Below are 20,194 nucleotides of genomic sequence, written 5' to 3'. Positions count from 1 at the left end.
GAATGTGTTACTTAATAGGGCTGGGTGATGTGGAGAAAATTGAATATCACAATCATTTAGAAAAAATACCTCTATATCAATATTGAGACGATACGGTTGTGTTGAGAATTGGTGCTTTCACAAAATAATTACATAATGAGATTTTGGATGAAAAATCATCAGTAATGTGGTCATAATAAGTGGGTAAATGCAAATAATAGAAGAGCTAGAACATTCTGCTCAGTTCAGGAAATATTTTGATAATACAAGATCCAAAAGAGATATCTCCTCTCATATCACAATATTGATATATCAAAAGCCCTATTACCGGTAGTTAGATGTATATTTATAAAAAAGTAGATTATAAGGAGAAATTTGAATCACCCAAAGCAAACAAATGTACCGGTAGCAAAGTAACATGAGGCATTGGAATAATGATCGATGACTGAATTGGATAAATTACATATTTCCTTGCTCCCAAGTGTGTTTTACATCACCGGAGTTGCAGCTGAGAGGGCCATGAGAATACATCCAGGCAAATCATTCATTTCAGATTGTCATTGTCAGATCTATAATGCTCTGGATGGGGCAGTGATGGCGTCATTTACACATTCACAGTCAGTGATTTCTTACCAGCTGTCCTTTCTGCATTTGGCAGTTTAATCTGTCTTGCGTTCAGCCTGATAATGACTTTACCTTCTTCATATTTGTGTAACATTATGGTGCATTGATTGGTCAGTAGTTGGTGCTGTTCTACAAGTTGACCTCTTATCTAGATCTCTCATCAGCTGCTCCACAGCAGGTCAGGTGTCCAGCATCAGTTACCGTGCTGATCTACCTGATAAGAGGAATGAAAACGCAGAGTTCAAATCCTGCTTCCCAGCACAGTACTCAACAGGTTTCCTTGAATAAAGCTATACTAAAATACGTTCACTAAATTAGATGCATATACTGTAAATGAAATGATACCATCTTAAATAATAATGATAATAATAGTTTAAAGATAATAGCATTTAATGATGATCTAATAATTCTAAGCTAGTGAAAGTCAGTTAACATTAGTTGATTTCATTTTGTCAATTTCTTCCTAATTTGTTAAATGTAATGGGTATACACATTTCATAACGACTCCATCTCCATCACATGCAGTTAGAGCATGACATCATCTGAACTGTAGCCAAGATAATATAGAAACATCTTGGAACTGTAGCCATCTCAATAAATCTGTGGTGGTGAACTTGCCCTTTAAATCCCTGAAGGGACGTCGATCATGTTCTCTTTTGAATAAAGTAGCCATCTAAACAAACTGCAGTTCCAGTATGTGTGTGCTTTGGCATTGATTCCGAATGTGATCAAAGGACTCAGAAGAAGTAATGATTACTACTTGATCAAAGGAGCATTTCAGCAATCAAAACACCATCCATAGAAAGCTAAGTAACCCATGAGCTGTCAGGTGTGTGGTAGAGACAGTATGAGACATAAAGGGGAAACAGAGAGAGAGAGAGAGAGAGAGAGAGAGAGAGAGAGAGAGCGAGAGAGAGAGAGAGAGCGAGAAAGGACAGACAGTGGATGTGACACAGGGCTAGAGTTGGTGTGAAGGGAGGGGGGGTGTGGACACTGGGGGTGATGGTGTGTGGGGATTGAGGTTGTGGGGAGTTGGTGATGGGGAGTGGATTGGAGTGTGGGGAGAGGTGGGTTTGTTTGGGGGTGTGGAGAGGGGGTAAATTACCCTGCATTTCTATAGCACTTTTCTAGTCTCAAGGTACGACTCAAGGTACTTTACACTACATTCAGTCTACATTTACCCATTCACACACGTTCACACACTGATGGCAGATGTGGACTGGAGGAGGTTTGTAGGAAGTTGGTGGTGGTGTGTGGGAGGTGGTGAGTCAGTGTGTGGGAGGTGGTGAGTCGGTGTGTGGGAGGTGGGGAGTCGGTGTGAGGGAGGTGGGGAGTTGGTGTGTGGGGAGTTGGTGTGAGGGAGGTGGGGAGTTGGTGTGTGGGAGGTGGGGAGTTGGTGTGTGGGAGGTGGGGAGTTGGTGTGAGGGAGGTGGGGAGTTGGTGTGTGGGAGGTGGTGGGGAGTTGGTGTGTGGGAGGTGGGGAGTTGGTGTGTGGGAGGTGGGGAGTTGGTGTGAGAGAGGTGGGGAGTTGGTGTGTGGGAGGTGGGGAGTTGGTGTGAGGGAGGTGGGGAGTTGGTGTGTGGGAGGTGGTGGGGAGTTGGTGTGTGGGAGGTGGGGAGTTGGTGTGTGGGAGGTGGGGAGTTGGTGTGAGGGAGGTGGGGAGTTGGTGTGAGGGAGGTGGTGGGGTGTTGGTGTGTGGGAGGTGGGGAGTTGGTGTGTGGGAGGTGGGGAGTTGGTGTGTAGGAGGTGGTGGGGTGTTGGTGTGTGGGAGGTGGGGAGTTGGTGTGCCGGAGGTTGGGGTGAAGACAGTGAAGGACACAGGAACACACAGAGGCCTAACTACCTCGGAAAACAGGCTCGGGCTCAAAATCAAACACTATGTCATTGGGGTAGGAGTATAGAAGGGGGCTTGAGGTCCGTGTTCGGTGCTTCCTCAAGCAGCGGGCGGGGTGGGTCGGGGGGGCTGCAGGGTAAAGAGAAACAGACAGACCATCACTGCTACTCACCCTGCCCCTCTCACCTCCAACTTACTGACCATGGCTAAAACTGAGCTGACGGACGGAGAGTCTTCCTGCCACTCTCCATGTGTTTGTCAGGCTTCACAATACTACATTTGACTTTAGATATATGGAATACATTTAATTACCATATTTTGGGAAATACTCTCATTTGCTTTCTTTCCTGAGGTGAGATGAGAAATTCCATATAAATGTCATGCCTGTGTTAAAGGTGGATCGTAAAAGAGAATGAGAGAATTTCTATTGCCTCTCAATAGCTCTCAACATGGCGACTAGAAGCTAATTTTGCTAACAACACTAACGACTGTTTGCTAGTCAGGATGGAGCTATCAGCTGGAACCAGTGTATGAGAGCACTGCAGAGCAGTGGCTGGGAGTTAGTGGGGCACGCTCACATGCACAAACATACTCAAGCAGCTAGAGGGTTGCTAGCTAGACATTTGCTAGCCAGCGGCGCAATTTGTGCTGTTTAGCGACAACACATTTATGCATTGTCACTATTCAGACTGTTGCGCATGAAGTCAGTAAGAAAGACCCGGAACAAGACAGGAAATAAACCAGCACACCAGTGTAACAAAGCCCTCCCCCTGGACTGTGCTTTAGCATTAGTAAGAGTTTTGACCTGCTGTGGGGAGGACTATTACTGAGACGCTATTTTTTTCTTTTGATTTGGCACCATGTATCAGGTATTCAATGTGCTGTCTTAAAGAAATACTTCACCAGTGGAAACATGAATCTGTACTGAAAGTGGGTCACATATGTAGTTGATATGTAAAATAAATTTAGAATTTATTATTTAGAATTTGGTGCCTTTTTGACCGAGAAAAGGCAGACAGTGACTCTTTGGCGCATGTGGATCACATCAACTCCCACAATGCACAGCTCCGCAGGCCACTCCCATTGAGATAGAGCTACATAACGTCCAAACATCTGTCCAGGTATGATTATACCACAGGGTGTCACTAAACATGGGACTACGGGGCTCTCAAGTCTCACGCATTTCAACCTGTTCACACGCTCTCATGCCAATCTAGTATTTCTCACACAGACAAATTACCAGGATAATTAAAAAACATTATCTTATTTTACGCAAATAGTTCACCGAAATGTGTTTCTTAAAACATTTTATGCGAAAAAATAAGCTATGCAGTTGCTGAATCCGTCAGTTTAAAAGATTTTCGAGAGCATTTGTGAGGCAGCGAGTCGAGCTGGGCGCCTCTGACTTGCATAAAGTAGACTCGACCTCAACTTTATGCAATTAAGGAGCGGCCAACTCGACGCACCGTCTCTCGAAATTTGCCGCGACGCTACCAGAATGCATTGCACGGCTTCTTACATAGACAATGAATGGGAAGCGTGGAAATAACGCTGCCTGTGGAGACGTACCTTCGGCCAAGATCTCATACTGAACTAAGTTAAAAACTTGAGAGCCCTGGGACTACTTGATGGCAGGTCTACGGACAAAGTTAAAGGGATAGTTCGGAATTTTGACTTATTTAAGAATTTAAGACCTATTTTCCAACTCAGCCGGTGTGTTGGTGTAAAATTCCGCTGCTGCTGAGAAACTAATCCCTCAAATAATGGATGATTCATGCAATGCAAGGTTAGTTTTGTTTCAAATATTATTCTATCACAGATGTGTACATCGATAGTCTGCCGTTGCAATTGATTTGCCTCGGGTGCACTGTGGTGTCGGTATGAGTGTTTTTAATGCCATGCTAACTAGAACGATTGACTTGCGCTAGCCATAGCACAAGCGAACTCGGCAACTAGAAGAACTGAATGAAATTTCTTGAAAACGTCTCCAGACGTCTCGAACACACTGAGTTGGAAAATAGGTCCAAAATTCCAAACTATGCCTTTAACCCCACCTGGCATCCAAATTACAGTGATGAAAAGAAAAGAGAGCATATACATGTATTTCCCAAAATGTTGAACTATTCCTTTAAATTAATTTCTAGTTTGACACTGAACAATCTTACAAATTATGCAGTGGATTCATGAACAATGGGTAGACTTGGATTAAGGAATTTGAATGCATCAGTTCAGCGGCTTTGTCAAACGTACTGTAAATATGCCATTGAAAGATAGGAGCCTCATCAAGGAAGTTGAGACCTCTCTGTTGTTTGTTACTTAGCAGGAAACCGGAAAAAACCAGTAACCAGACTTCTGGTAGAAAGTAACATGTTTGTCCAAAAACTAAATATATTACTTATCACTTTGAGCTATTTTTTTAATGAACTACTGCTTTCATTTGAATAAAACAAATGTTGTTCACTGTTTTTCAATGTGGAAGCAATTCTAAGCTATTGTATATTACTATAGCAGACGGAGGATTGTGCAACCTTGGTAGAGGCTGTGTGTTTCTGAGACTTTTAAGTTCCGGCAGATACCTAAACTTAAGGATCTGAACTATAATAAGCTCTGTTTCCATAATAATGTCATCATTAAATCATAAAGGCTAAAAGATTTACTGACAAACTTTGACTTTTTCACAAAGCTTCATGTACTAACATTTCTGAGGAGGAGCTTGGTCTAGCAGGTCTGCTGAAGAAGGAAGATCTGTTCTACTAGAAACCCTGAACAAACATGTGTCCTCAGCTACTGCTGTCAGTGACTGGTAGGCCACAAAACTGACTCAACTTCACACACATACACAAGACCAAGAAGACGCAGACACAGGAAGATGGGAAAAACACACAATGTGCCACAAGTTTCCTGTTTGAATCCTTACCTCCGTCTGACCTGGGTAAGCCCTGATCTCGAATCAGGTCCTGAAAGAATGGAGAAGACAAATAATATAATATAATATATATGGTATGCTGAGTCTGAGTTTCAAATGACTAGTTCATAGATCTAGCCTCTTATTTCTGCTCTCAAACTGCAGCAGATTGATGCATTTAACTTTAACTTGTATACAATCTTCTTTTGGGGGAAATCCACTGGACCCTTTCACCCAACATGCATAGTAAATGGCTGAGGAGCACAGACCTATCAGAGTCAGTCAGTCCAACAATTTGTAGCAGACTCACATCGATGTTGACGGGCTCGATGGTATTGATATGGACGTTGGGGGCAGAGGACGAACGGTCCCGCTGGCCAAACTGGTTGCGGTGGTCCTCCTCATTGGGCCGGAAACTGGGGGGTATGGGTATGGACTTAGATGGGGACACAGTGGTGTGGCATATAGACCTAGAAAGATTCATTTAAAGTTATAAGTAGAGCGACTATTTGGGACTTGCAGAGACATTCACATTTCGGCTTTTCTTTGGGAACATTTACTCTATGTGAAAAAAACAGTGGCGAAGCACATTATGAGGAGAATTATTCCTCCTCTTGGTCCACTGAGGAGTGTGAAGATGGAAGACTCACCCAGTGGAGTCGGATGGGGGGAGTGATGGACAGGCCTCAGACACTGGGGTGGTTCCCTCCGATGAGACCTCCTCCTGGGTAAACGGGTGATGCTCAAAGAACTTGGACACTAGCAACAAGCTGCAGAACAAACATCATCAAGGTTACTTTTACACTATACAGTCATTCTCCACACAATGTAGAACAATGTAGAACTGGATCAGGAGACTAGATGACTTTGGTGAAGATTCCTGTTAGCATGGACACTATAAATGATGCATGTCATCGTCCCTTCACTCAGATGCCACCCAGAAAACCAAGGGTAAAATCAACAAAAGCAAAAAGACCAACAGACTCATTACTCAAGACCAAGATAACAATTTTCACTCTATTGGCAATGTAGAGCATCATAACTCAACAAAGAAAACAAATGTACATATTTACTAGAGAGACGACTAGAGACCGAGGACGTTCAGAGGACAGTCTTTACTAGATAGACGACTAGAGGCCGAGAACGTTCAGAGGACAGTCTTTACTAGATAGACGACTAGAGGCCGAGAACGTTCAGAGGACAGTCTTTACTAGATAGACGACTGGAGGCCGAGAACGTTCAGAGGACAGTCTTTACTAGATAGACAACTGGAGGCCGAGAACGTTCAGAGGACAGTCTTTACTAGATAGACGACTGGAGGCCGAGAACGTTCAGAGGACAGTCTTTACTAGATAGACGACTGGAGGCCGAGAACGTTCAGAGGACGGACGTCTTTAGCTGATGGGCAAAAAATGCACTTATAGAAATTCATGGATGCAGACGCGGCAAAGATTAACGTGAGCAGTTATAGCAATAAAAATGTTTGTTGTCTGGAGAAATCAGAAGTGGAAATAACTGAGTAATCTGACAGTCCAGGAAGTATTTTAACATCTTAATCAGCTAATATTATCAATCAATCAATCAAGCAATCAGTCAGGATTGTTTTTATTGTGAATGACTGGAATGAATTGCAGAGAATGCATCACCATGAAGAAACATGAATGATTTTAAAGGTGTGTGAGTGAGTGTGTAGCAGCCTGCGTGTTTTGTCGCGGGTTCAGGTTGCAGGTGTTGCATATGACTTGGAGATTGCGGGGAACAGTTCGGTGAAAGCACTGAGCTTTTGCTCAAAAAGTGGACCAGTGCAGTTCCATCCAGTGGAACGAACACATAGAGCGGCTCACCGTAGCTTCCTCTTACAGCTCGTTAAAGCAGCATCAAGGCCTGTTTTCATGTGTCATATAACTGCAATGTGTGTGCCTACAATCATCACAGGAACTGTATTAGGTGGAACTGCGTAATAATATGTAAGGGTAATAATATGCTCTTTTCAAGCACTACTATAACAAGCCAAAGGTGGCATGGCAGCACTGCATTGTCCAGTAGGTTTGATCAGCATCATGGTGCCTCCCTGGTGAGACTTACTCTAGCTGGTCGTAGTTGACACACATGAGTGGGACCTCGGTGCTGCAGCGCTGGTGGAACTTGTATCCGCAGGTCTGACAGCGGAAACCCTGGAACAGCAGTTTTCTGCAGAAGTCACAGAAGGCCAACGTGAAGAAGGTCTTCCTCACCTGTCAATCAAACACAAACCAACAATGAGCAACAAAGTCAGGTCAGAGACACGCTGGACGCTGTAATGCTGCATGACAACTGTGGCACCAGTGGAAACCTGGTTGTTGGACGGTTCTTGTACCGTTTGCATCCATCTGTCTGTCTCTCCGTCTGTCCGCCAAGTGTATCCAACTGTGTATGCGTGTGTACATGTGTGTGGGTGTGTGTGTGTGTGTGTGTATGTTTCTGTCTGGAGGGAAGGATATTGTCATCATGACATTATCATATAAGTACATATTTGCAGTGCTTTGACCTTTCAAAAACAACATTTTCACAGCAGTTGCTCCACTGATAAAAAGACACGCACCGATGAGTTATAGATCATCTATACATGTATGAATAAAATGGAGGGATTTGTCGAATATTCCTCTATTTTAATAAAATGATATTTGTGACTGGAGGGAATTATTTTCATTATGTGTGTGTGGAGAAGGAAAATCAAAAAGGTTGGCAAGCAAAGGAAGCATAAAAATGATTGACCAGAATCATATTCAATTATATCATATACGTCTGGATCATCAGTGTGTGTTCCTACCGGATTCACTCCTGGAAAGAAATCAGGCAAAAGATCAGTGATGTGTGTGTGATGCTATTTAAACATATTGTTCATTGTAGACCATCAGTGTGTTTCTTGCCAAAATCGCTTGTGGCATGAAAAGAAAGTAGATCAGGCTGCAAGAAATATTGTTAAGGATTGGTAGGACTGTCCAGGGTGAACCCCGCCCTCACCCAATGTCACCTGGGATTGGCTCCAGCCCCCCTGTGACCCTGAACACAGGATAGCCGGGTGATGATGGATGGATGATTGGCAGGTGGTTGGGGGGCATGCTGTGTGAGTATTCTGATACCTTTACATGGATGTGGAATAGCAGCACTTCGGCGTCCACTGTAAACCCGGCTTAAGGCTGAGCAACACAATTATTATTAGCAATATGATGTTCATTGTCACTGGAGTCATGATTGTTGCCCAACAGTACTTACAAAGTTGTGTGTGGTGAGAGGAACATTTTCCAGTACTTCTACATGTAACTCCTCCCCTGTCAGCCAGGAGATGTCTGTGTCCCAGCCAATTGGCTTCTTCTCTCTGAAACAGGAAGTGGACAGTTATGTCAAGGTCTACACATGACCATGATGGTTTCCAGCAGAAAACCATCATGCTCCTCCCATTCTAGTTTTCAAAGCTCCGAGCATGTATTTCACATCAACCACAGTCACAAATATTATCATTTTCATACTGCAGTTATTAATGTGACCAAATTAACATCCATCCATCCATCCATTTTCTACCGCTTATCCTGTATTTAGGGTCACGGGGGGGCTGGAGCCGATGCCAGCTGTCATTGGGCGAAGGCAGGGTACACCCTGGACAGGACGCCAGTCTATCACAGGGCTGACATGTAGAGACAAACAACCATTCACGCTCACATTCACACCTACGGGCAATTTAGAGTCACCAATGAACCTATCCCCATCCTGCATGTCTTTGGACTGTGGGAGGAAGCCGGAGAACCGGGAGAGAACCCACGCTTACACGGGGAGAACATGCAAACTCCACACAGAAGGAACCCGGGACGACCCGGGAATCGAACCCAGGACCCTCTTGCTGTGAGGCGAGAGTGCTACCCACTACACCACCGTGCAGCCACCAAATTAACATGGGAAATGTTTTAGAATACGAATTAACTGTTTAGATTTTGAATGTCTGAAGCAACGCCTTAATTTCTTTCTTTTCCTATCTTTAGTCATACATACATTTTTTAAGCCATAGAGCTTTCTAATGCTAACATTTTCTGAGACGGGAGGTGAATCGATCTGGTCATCTCAGAAGATAGCAGGCCAGCTCCTGAAGTAACGAGCTACTTAGCATCCATTGGTGATGCAACATCAGCAGCTCTTTGGTCCCTTGCACCTCCCGCTGATATCTTTGTTACAATTTTGGTGAGTCAAAATGTAGTAGTTGTGGGTCAAATCAGTTTATCTCAAGGTGAAATTATAGTTAATGTTTTTTTCAATCATTCTAAAAGACGTCATGAAGACTTCTGTTTCCGTGTCGCTAGGGTTTACTTTGTCGATATACTAGAATGATCATGCGAGCATACGAAAACTGGCAATAACAGCTGCTTTAATAAAACCTGGTTTTATGAAAGCCTAGATTTGTGTCAGGCTCAGTACACAAACACTTTGGTACAAATAACAGTTTAGTATACACTTAATCATTAAGTGTATGTGTGTGCTTAATTAAATGAGAAGACAACATTTCATTTATTAGCATATGGATTACAAAACGGACAATATGGTATGTTGGTCACAGACTTACCCATCTTGTATTCTGTAGACTGCACAGCACTCTGGAATGAGGCCTCGCATCATTAGAGCTTTCTTCAGTGAGTCTCTCACTGTCATCCCACAGCGGGCCGGTACCTGAACACAGCACAACAGCACTCACTGAAGTGACATCACAAAGTAAATGAGCTGACACAACCACACCAAGAATGGGAGTTGACATTTTCCACTGCAAGCATGGAGTGAGAATGTGTCGTGATGCATTAGGGGTGCTGGAAGCAGTTTTTGACTCTGAAAGGTGGACATGGGACAAGGCAAACCTGATGTTCACTGATTTCACACTGCTGATCAATCTTCAGTGAGCCAAAAAATACATTTGGGACAGGAACTTTCCCCAGGGAATAGGAACCTTTTCAGGAACTCATTGTGCTTTGACCACAGGGACCAGGGTGTTCATTAAGTTCCATAAAAGGCCAATCAACCCTGTGTACGCACAGGTGTGTGTAATAGGTGCGTACAATCATTCCTACGCATAGTGTGGAATTTATTAACTTGTACTTAGAAATGTGTGTCAATATAAGAACAGCTCTGACCATGCTTACACACATCACCTAGTGGTAGAGTAGGGGAACTGAAAATAGAAAGCATTGCCAGTGTCACAGCATGCATTAAACAACCACAATATCCAAAGTTCTGTATTTTCTTTGATTAATAATTACTCACCAAGTAATTTTGTGTAGTTAGGAACAGACATAAACTGTGACTGATTGGTGTTAGAATATATAAGCTAGTTCCACCCTGAGGTTGGAGACAGATTAGCACTTTTCTGTCTAAAATGCCTGAGATAGAGTGGGAAACTTTGAGGAACTCATTGTTTTTCGACCAGGGCGATTGGTTCTAAATTAAGTTCCAACAATCCCTCGAGCAAACCCACCTTCAAGCGACATCTCACACCTGATTTCACCAATGATGTTGTGGAAGCTGATCTTAATCATATACACTATATTGCCAAAAGTATTCGCTCACCTGCCTTTACTCACACTAAACTTAAGTAACATCCCATTCTTAATCCATAGGGTTTAATATGACGTCGGCCCACCTTTTGCAGCTCGAACATCTTAAACTCTTCTGGAAGGCTTTCCACAAGGTTTAGGAGTGTGTTTATGGGACTTTTTGACCATTCTTCCAGAAGTGTATTTGTGAGGTCACACACTGATGTTGGACGGGAAGGCCTGGCTCTCAGTCTCCACTCTAATTCATCCCAAAGGTCTTCTATCGGGTTGAGGTCAGGACTCTGTGCAGACCAGTCAAGTTCATCCACGCCAAACTCTCTCATCCATGTCTTTATTAGGGATGCAACGGTTCTCCATATAATATTGAACCGTACGGTACGGCCATGCAAGGTTCAGTACGCACTTGTCAATTGAGGTATTTTCGGTTTTGCAATAACATTTCACGTAATTTCACGTTTCCATCCTTGTATTTCTCTCTGAATTGGCTATGTTGGAGCTTTAGAATAGCACTTGAATGCAGCATGTGTTCATGTCCTGCGATAGAGAAACACCTCCCTGCCAGTAAATATCCAACGTCCTGGAAGCAGGACGACTGAAGCAGGACGACTGAGCAGGTAACAACAGTCTCTCGTTGATGCTTCCAACAAGCCGATTCTACCGGTGCAGAAAACACAAGAACACAACAAGTGCAGTGGGACGTTTATTGCTAAAGATTTGCAGCCCTTTCCCGTAGTTGCGGGCTTCCATCACCCAATCAAAACGCTCTATCCCCGCTATACTTGTCAGCACTAACGTAATTCCAGACTTGTTCCAGAGTCTAGCACTGACCCGGATAGTTGGAGCCTTAACATAGAGTTATCTCACTGTGACGGTCCGCTATATGTCAGAGATGAAGAGCAGTACTCCAAACCCGTCCCCTGTATGAACGTCATAGCCTACTGAAGTACAGGTATTTTTATTTAAAACGGTGACTTTATCTTTACAGGTATATTTATTTAAAACAGTGACTTTATGTTTTAAATATGTATAGGTTTAAAATATCTACATTTACTTTTGAAATTGTTTTACCCCCTTTTATCCTATACCAATCGTCAAGGCTAAGAAGCACTTTTGCATTTGAAAGTGTTAACATTTTTTTTTACATATATATATTTATTTTATTATATAATGCGCTGGTCTAAATGTTTAAAAAAATCCTTAGCTTATAAGCAAAATAAAGATGATATTTATAAATATATATTTTTTTATTTTTTTATCACAAAATGTGGACCGAAACAGAACCGAAACCATAACCCAAGAACCAAGGTACGTATTGAACTGTGGGCTAACTGTATCGTTGCATCCCTAGTCTTTATGGACCTTGCTTTGTGCACTGGTGCACAGTCATGTTGGAACAGGAAGGGACAACCCCCAGACTGTTCCACAAAGTTGGGAGCATGGAATTGTCCAACATCTCTTGGTATGCTGAAGCAGAGTTCCTTTCACTGGAACTAAGGGGCGAAGCCCAGCTCCTGAATAACACCCCCACACCATAATCCCCCTCCACCAAACTTTACACATGGCACAATGCAGTCAGACAAGTACCGTTGTCCTGGCAACCACCAAACCCAGACTCGCCCATCAGATTGCCAGATGGAGAAGCGTGATTGGTCACTCCAGAGAACGCGTCTCCACTGCTCTAGAGTCCAGTGGCGGCGTGCTTTACACCACTGCATCCGACGCTTTGCATTGCACTTGCTGATGTATGGCTTGGATGCAGCTGATTGCCATGGAAACCCATTCCATGACGCTCTCTACACTGTTCTTGAGCTAATCTGAAGGCCACATGAAGTTTGGAGGTCTGTAGCGATTGACAGAATGTTGGTGACCTCTGTGCACTATGTGCCTCAGCATCCACTGACCTCCGCTCCGTCATTTTATGTGGTCTACCACTTCTTGGCTGAGTTGCTGTCATTCCCAATCACTTCCACTTTGTTATAATCCCACTGACAGTTGACTGTGGAATATTTAGGAGTGAGGACATTTTACGACTGGACTTGTTGCACAGGTGGCATCCTATCACAGTACCACGCTGGAATTCACTGAGCTCCTGAGAGCGACCCATTCTTTCACACATGTTTGTAGAAACAGTCTGCATGCCTCTGTGCTTGCTTTTATACACCTGTGGTCATGGAAGTGCTTGGAACACCTGATTTATATTATTTAGATGGGTGAGTGAATACTTTTGGCAATAAAGTGTACATTCTTGGTATTCCGTGACATGCTTTCATGGTTTAGGTGGTGGAGCAAATTGCTAGTGTTGCCTCCTCTAGCAACAACTTTAGCCTGACAACATTTGCAATATATTGTTGTTTGGTCCACATTTGCCTTTTTAAAACCAAAAAACCTTGAAAAAGTACCCGCTCCTCTCCTTGGCACAATTTCTTCGTCATCATAGTCTCCTCCAGTTTCTAAAACTTCATCATCTGACCTGTTCATAATGGTGTCTGCTGAAGAGCTAATACAAGCATGCTGTTTGGCAGTGCAGCAGTCAAAATTACCCCCTCTCAAACAGCGCCGGAGCGCTCTTTGTTGCAGCGAAACTAAACCTAATGTTTGTTTTTATCCAACATGTTTTTTTAACCCTGTGACCACCAGCTGCCCTTGTCTCTTGTCCATTTCTCAGCAGATTAAGATTTGACCAATTTACACATGTCTTAAGACAACCATAGACATAAACAACATAGACAAAATGTAGTGAAGGAACCTTTAAGTTTCTTTAAAAGTAGTCCCGGAACTAAAATGACCAAGAACTACCAGGAACACAGCTTAGGAAAATAATGTCAACCTGTGCAGGGTTGCTCATCTCCAAAACTCTGAGCAGCATCTGAGTGTCCCAAAAGTCCAAAACATTATGGTAATCAACACTTCCTTTTTACTCTGTAAAACAATTTCCCATAGTAGTTGGTCTGTGCTCCCTATGCGGCTGTAGGAAACACTTTACAACAGCCTCTATGGGAAGTTCTGGTATATTTTCACCTGCCGTATTTCCAATAAAGGTGGGTTGAAGCTGAAGTCACATTGTGGGAATCTGATCTAGAACTTTCTTTAAGTTTCTTTGGCTACTTGGAGCTGATTTCTCTTAGAATATGGAAAGTAAACCACAGGGATGCTTAATTTTGTCATGTGTGTTTGGTTTTGGCAAATTTAATCCATATTCTTAAGATTATGTTCAGTAAATAGGTATTGTCAGAAAGGACATCAGTCTTACCACTGTTCTCTGTTTGTTGGGCAGGAAGACCCTGACGATGGGCTTCTGGGGGGAGCGAGGATTTCCTCGACCTGCATCAGTGGGCGTCTGCAGGACAGCCAAAGTGTTGGGAGCTGAGGGGAAGGCCTGAGCCCCCCCTGCAACCCCACAATCGTCAATGTTCACCTCCAGAAGGCCAGGCATGGGAGAAGGAGAGCAGGAGAAGTCTGTGCCGTTGCCCATTGCCTCCAGCAGCTGCTGCTCCCTCTGCTGCAGGGCATCCAGTTTACTGGTGTACTCCTCATAGGCCTGACAGATGACACACCACTCAATCTACAGCTTCTTTACATCAGAGACTCTCACAACACTGCATTCATTCAAGCCAAAGCTCTCTTACCTCTAGGTATATGGAAGGAGGGTTGTGTTCTCCTCCAAACTTGTCCAGAAGGGCCTCTAAGTGTTCTTGTGTCAACTTTATCATCTGTTTGATATTCCAGATCTTTGGTGAAACAAAGAAACAATATTAACAAATGGACATCCTTTAGCAGGGCATCAAGAGTTCTTACTAGCCTGATAGGGAAACCAATTTGGCTGAATTGGAAAATGTAGGCCTATTAAAAACAGACAGAACTAAAAGGGATGTGGACAAAAGAAGTGGAAAATGATGTTATGCGTTACATATCAGTTAATTGCATAAAACATCTATTCAGGAAATAAATGATTGTATTTTAATGTATTTTTGGAGCTAAATGGTCAGTGTAACTGCAATTATAAAGTGGCTTTCTAGATTCCAGACCTCAGCATGCTTCATACTACATGTCCACATACATCCATTGTCAAGATGTAACAGTACAAAACATTCACGGTTTAGTGTAGTTTGGGTCGTATTAGGTACAAAAGGGAAAACAAAGAAAATGTACAAAATTATTTTGTTAATCAAGTTTGAACGTTAGTCTTTGCTGATCTTTGCCGAAAAATTACTAAGGGATACGTTATTGAAAAAAGTTTGAGAAAGACTGATCCATACTAGACCATGACCTGCTATCACTCTGCCTCTGTGATGCTCTCCATTGTGTTTGTCATGTTTTTGTTTATTATTGTGGTCTTCAGTTCACCCTTAGACATCCCATTCACCAGGGAAGAACTGCTGAATGTTCCACAGCTTATTCCACAACTTTTTCTCCAGTCTCCGCTCCATCACCCATCTGGTGAATGTCTGCTCTCTCTCCACCAAAATGGCTGAACTGCTCCTCATCAACAGAACAAACAGGGATTTTTCAGGATCTGCTGCGCTGTGTTTCATTGAATCATGGGTTGGCGAGCCCATCCCTGACAGTTTATTACTCTGTCTGGCTTCCAACTCCACCGAGCGGACCTTGTTACGGAGTTAATGGGAAAAGAGGGGAGGTGGGATATTTCTAGATAAACGAAGGTTGGTGTACCGATGTCACAGTGTCAAATAAATTATGTTCTCCTCACATAGAGACGATTTAAATCAACTGCAAACCATTTTTACCGCCGGAGTTTCCTCCTCCATACTGGTTGGTGTTTATATCCAACCTCAGGCCTCTAAGGCACGGCAACACCTGCTGACCATCACCAATATGGAGCAACCACATCCAGACTCCCTTCTCATCATCCTGGGGGATATTAGCAGAGTAAACCTCAGCTACTTCTCTCTTTGCCAACGCTTATAGTTAGGGCTGGTTTGCCTTGAACCAGCTCTTAGTTAAGCTGCTATAGGCCTAGACTGCCGGGGGATTTATTTATATAGTATGTTCCCCCGGAGTCCCTGTGCTTTCTGGCCTAGCAGGTCTCCCTGGACCGTGGTGGAACCTGATCTGGACTGCACCAATACGTGTGGTCTTGTTTGACTCTTACCGCCAGTATTTTTAAGGCAGCTGACTATTGATTAAAGATACTGATTAAAATCGGCATCTCTACTGTTAATAACTTGATTACTCCCGGCAGTCTGGCTATGCTTTCTGGTCCAGCAGAGTCCGCTGAGGTCCTGACCGATGCAGACTGCTAACTGGCCTGATGCTGGAAACACCACATTGTAGCACCTGCCCACTGTGTGACTGCTCAACTACTCCTGCTTTTTGGTCTACGGCGACGTGGTTGGGATGGATCCATCTCGGCGTGGCTGTGCCTGCTGCCACGGACTACTACTGTTGATACTATCTCTTCTGTTAATACCACCACTACTGCTAATACTCAGGTACTATACTACTACCAACACCAAATGCAGTTGGAACCCAAGGGCCTGGGCTGCACGAGATTTCTGCCTAAAAGCCTATTAAGGCAGTTTTTTCTCACCACTGTCGCTGTAACGCTTCCCCCTGGGTGATGTTGGGACTTTGAAATTGTATGTGACTCTGGAAATCATGAGTGTATTCTAGTCCTGCTCAATGTGTTAAGTGTCCTGAGATGACTTCCGTTTTGATATGACACTATAAATAAAATTGAATTCAATTCAATTAAATGATGCTGATCGCTCTGTTCCCTGTGCAGCTTCGGGACTCTTTGTCTGGTTCATCTTCTCTAAACCTACAGGCAGAAATTAAAATCTGCAACACCTGTGGTCATACATCAGTTTCTGTGAGGAAATGTGTGTGCCCACCTTTAACAACAATAAGCCCTGGTTTACAGCAAAACTCAGGCAGCTACGTCGCCAGGGAGGAGGCCTGCAGAAGGGAGGACAGGATCCTGTACAACCAGGCCAGAAACACACAAGAGGACATCCAGTGTCAGTGTAGAGAGGCCTTGAGAACATCACCAACTACAGTAAACCAACTGAAAGTCTGCGCTGAACAGCTGGCCACCACCCTCACATGGACCTGTGTGAAGATCAGCCCTGAACTCCTCTCCAAACTCACGCAGCTCACTGTGCCCCCCTCCACCTTTCAGTGGATCACAAACTTCCTGACAGACAGGAGGCAGCAGGTGAGGCTAGGGAAAAACCACATCCAGCACCCGGGCAGTCAGCACTGGTGCTCCTCAGGGATGTGTGCTCACTAGGGCTGGGCGATATATCGATATTTAAGATATATCGATATATTTTTAAATGAGATATGGAATTAGACCATATCATATATATTGATATAGTTCAAATTTGCGCTGTAATACTTGCTTCAGGCAAGCCACTGATCGGAGCTCTCTGCTCTGTTTCCCACGCCCCGCCCATCCTCTTTCATGCAGAGGGGGAAGGGGCCGGAACACACACTCCGGCACTCTTCAACAAACATGGACAGTCAGACAGCCTTGCAGACCGCCTTGCTAAAGTCACCCATTTTGCGTTGACCAGCGATATGTGGTCAAGCAGAACGTGTGAGCCTTACATGAGCGTGACAGTTCACTTCATGCAAGACTGGAAAACAGCTTGTTTCCAAACAAGTTATTTTCCCCAGGATCACACCGGTGAACATATAGCTGAGGCCCTGCAGGACACAATTGCAAGCTGGAAACTTCAAGAAAAGCATCTGGTTGCTATAACAACCAACAACGGGAGCAACATCGGGGAGCAACATTGTCAAAGCGGTTGAGCTGAACAAGTAGCTGAGGATGCAGTGCTTCGGTCACAGACTACACTTGGCTATTGGTGAGTGCAATGGAGTATATTTTCCCTTCAACAAAAACATTAAAATGTTAGTTTTTCCTCATTTTCCTTTGTGTGTCTGTCTGCAACTTTGTGTTTTATGCTGCTGTCTTGGCCAGGTCTCCGTTAAAAAAATGTATTGTTAAATAGAGGTTAAATAAATTAATAACTTAAAGTGCTAAAAGTAAAAACACTTACAATTGGCCTACAGGTAGATTTCAGAACCATATTTATTAGATTATTGGATAAGAATTAGTGATGCATTGATGTGTTCACCACTTTAATGTTACAGCTGGTAAAGGTGAGATAATTATGACTTTAAAATGCTGGTTAGCCTGTTGATATCATCAAGGTAACATATAGCTATTATAGCTAGATAGTTTTCTCTGGATTGAAAGAGCAAACTGCAAAGTAACTAGAGACTAATGTTGACACGTAGGCCTAAACATTGTGGAGTAGAAATATGAAGTAGCATTAAAATATAGCATAAATAATAAGAACAACAAGAACAAAACATGAGTAAATGCACATACAGTATAGTCATCATTTATAAATACAAAAATAATACATCAAAATCACTTAAAGGATTAAAATTCAGAAAATAACTGAATATAGGCTAATCTTTGATATTTATGATTAGGACTGGTGTTGATTAAAAAAAATATGAAACGAGAAAATAATATTAATGTACAGTATTACTAAAGCTTTATTTTGTAAAGCACTTAGTTGTATGGACGTGTTAAAGTGAAACCAGAGTCAAATTTCTCGCATAAGCCCATTTGATTAATAGTATTTTATGATTTTGACAGGACATGGCTTGAATGACAAGCGCGTCGCCCGGGCCATTTCTCTGTGCAAGAGAATTGTAAGCTGTTTTTCGTACAGCTGGAAGTAAAGGAGACAGCTTGCTGAAGTCCAGATTCAGCTGGGTCTGCCAAGTCACCAACTCATAACCAAGTCTGCCACACGCTGGGGATCAAGGCAGCAGATGATCGAGAGAGTCCTGGAGCAGGAAGGCGCACTGGCCAAAGTCCTGTCTGGTGAGAAAAAGACCTGGCACCTTATCCTTACCTGGCAGGACTTAGATGTCCTAGAAGCAGTCCAAAAGGTCCTGAAACCTCTCCAGGAATTTACCGATGCATTGTCAGGAGAGGAATACGTCACTCTATCATATGTGAAACCTGTGCTGCACCTTTTTAATGAAAGTATCCTGGCATGTGAAGAGGGTAACAGTGAGCTTTGCAATCAAAAAGACCAGCATTGTTAGCTGAGAAGACACTGGCAAGCTTCTTCAAGCAGCGCATAGCCACCACCACTGCTCCAACCAAGAGGGGGGCTATTGAAAATGAACTGTCAAGTTACTTGCAGTCAGCAAGTGTGGAGAGTGACACTGATCCACTCAAGTGGTGGAAGGAACATGAAGTTGTCTTTCCAGTGTAGCAGAGACGCCTCTCCTAACAGGCAAAATATAAACGTTGGGCGCCAGACAGGATATAAATCACACTGTCGAAAAAGATAACTTAAATGGTTTAAATGATATAGAGCGTAGGAGAGTTGATAAAGTGTCCCGGCTAATTGTCTCACTACAAGAACAACCAAAAACAGGATCAAATAAGGTTAAGTTAAACAAAAATACTCAAATTCAAGATCAGTTCATACTTAAAGTAATATAGTTGTTAAACAAAGGCTGAAGTCAAACACCATGATAAATAAATATCTCAAAACAATTCAAAATGTCAATAACTGGTTGAGTGTGCAGTGTGAATGGGGGGAGGGGAGAATGTAATGTGTGTGTGTATTCAGGTTTAGAGTTCAGGGCCCGGTTTCCCGATAAAGTCCACTCTTAGCGCGCTACGAAGACTCCTACGTTATGACTTACCAAAGTTGTTTACCTCTATAGTCGTGGTTCCCGAACGGTCTCTTAGGAGTCTTCTTAAGAAACACTCCTTACGTCGTTCGTACACGGCGCTGTCCAGAAAGAAAGTGCTGAAATCGATTGCTCAGAGTTCGATTTTCCATTTCATGCGCAGGTGCATGACAGCACTATATTATAAAATGTAGGCTATTGCAGTGTTTGCGAATAAAACATTGCTAGAAATCCTTCTAGGCCTAAACATTTATTTAACCATGGTCGAAAATACTACCATAGCCTATACTGATTTAAAAACAGATATAATAAATATAGAAACAGCGGAGGAGATTGAGCCAATTACATCCTTAATTACATTTGTTGCCGTTGTAGTCAAAACTTATGCAATATAGCCGCGTCGGTCAATATATCCATGGGATTGAAGTTGATCCTTATGAAATTATGTATTCCAACGGCTCCGAGGACGGCGACGTCTTTGGTTCAGCACGAGGATGCGTTGTATCGCTGCCATAGTTTTTCCACCGTTCACAAGCGTCACCGGTGTCCATTTATGACATTTTTTAATTGTTTGACGATGTGCCAATT

General features: G+C 43.2%; 1 protein-coding gene across 3 annotated transcripts in view; it reads right to left on the bottom strand.

Moving 5' to 3' along the window:
- Positions 1-20,194, bottom strand: part of braf (B-Raf proto-oncogene, serine/threonine kinase) — a 50,944-nt gene that overhangs the window by 17,528 nt on the left and 13,222 nt on the right. Inside the window, exons 2-10 of one of the 3 annotated variants that reach the window (XM_084038501.1) lie at positions 14,539-14,640; positions 14,163-14,450; positions 9,934-10,037; positions 8,598-8,700; positions 7,428-7,576; positions 5,993-6,112; positions 5,653-5,812; positions 5,355-5,394; positions 2,447-2,566 (exon numbers count right to left, since the gene is read on the bottom strand). In XM_084038501.1, the coding sequence (XP_083894627.1) occupies positions 2,447-2,566; positions 5,355-5,394; positions 5,653-5,812; positions 5,993-6,112; positions 7,428-7,576; positions 8,598-8,700; positions 9,934-10,037; positions 14,163-14,450; positions 14,539-14,640 (1,186 nt within the window). The remainder of the gene's footprint in view (positions 1-2,446; positions 2,567-5,354; positions 5,395-5,652; positions 5,813-5,992; positions 6,113-7,427; positions 7,577-8,597; positions 8,701-9,933; positions 10,038-14,162; positions 14,451-14,538; positions 14,641-20,194) is intronic. The other 2 variants (XM_084038499.1, XM_084038500.1) reach the window with 2 other exon arrangements.

The sequence above is a fragment of the Eutrigla gurnardus genome (genome assembly GCF_963514095.1).
Source record: "Eutrigla gurnardus genome assembly, chromosome: 21".
NCBI lineage: Eukaryota > Metazoa > Chordata > Actinopteri > Perciformes > Triglidae > Eutrigla > Eutrigla gurnardus.
This window is presented reverse-complemented; position numbering and strand designations above follow the sequence as displayed.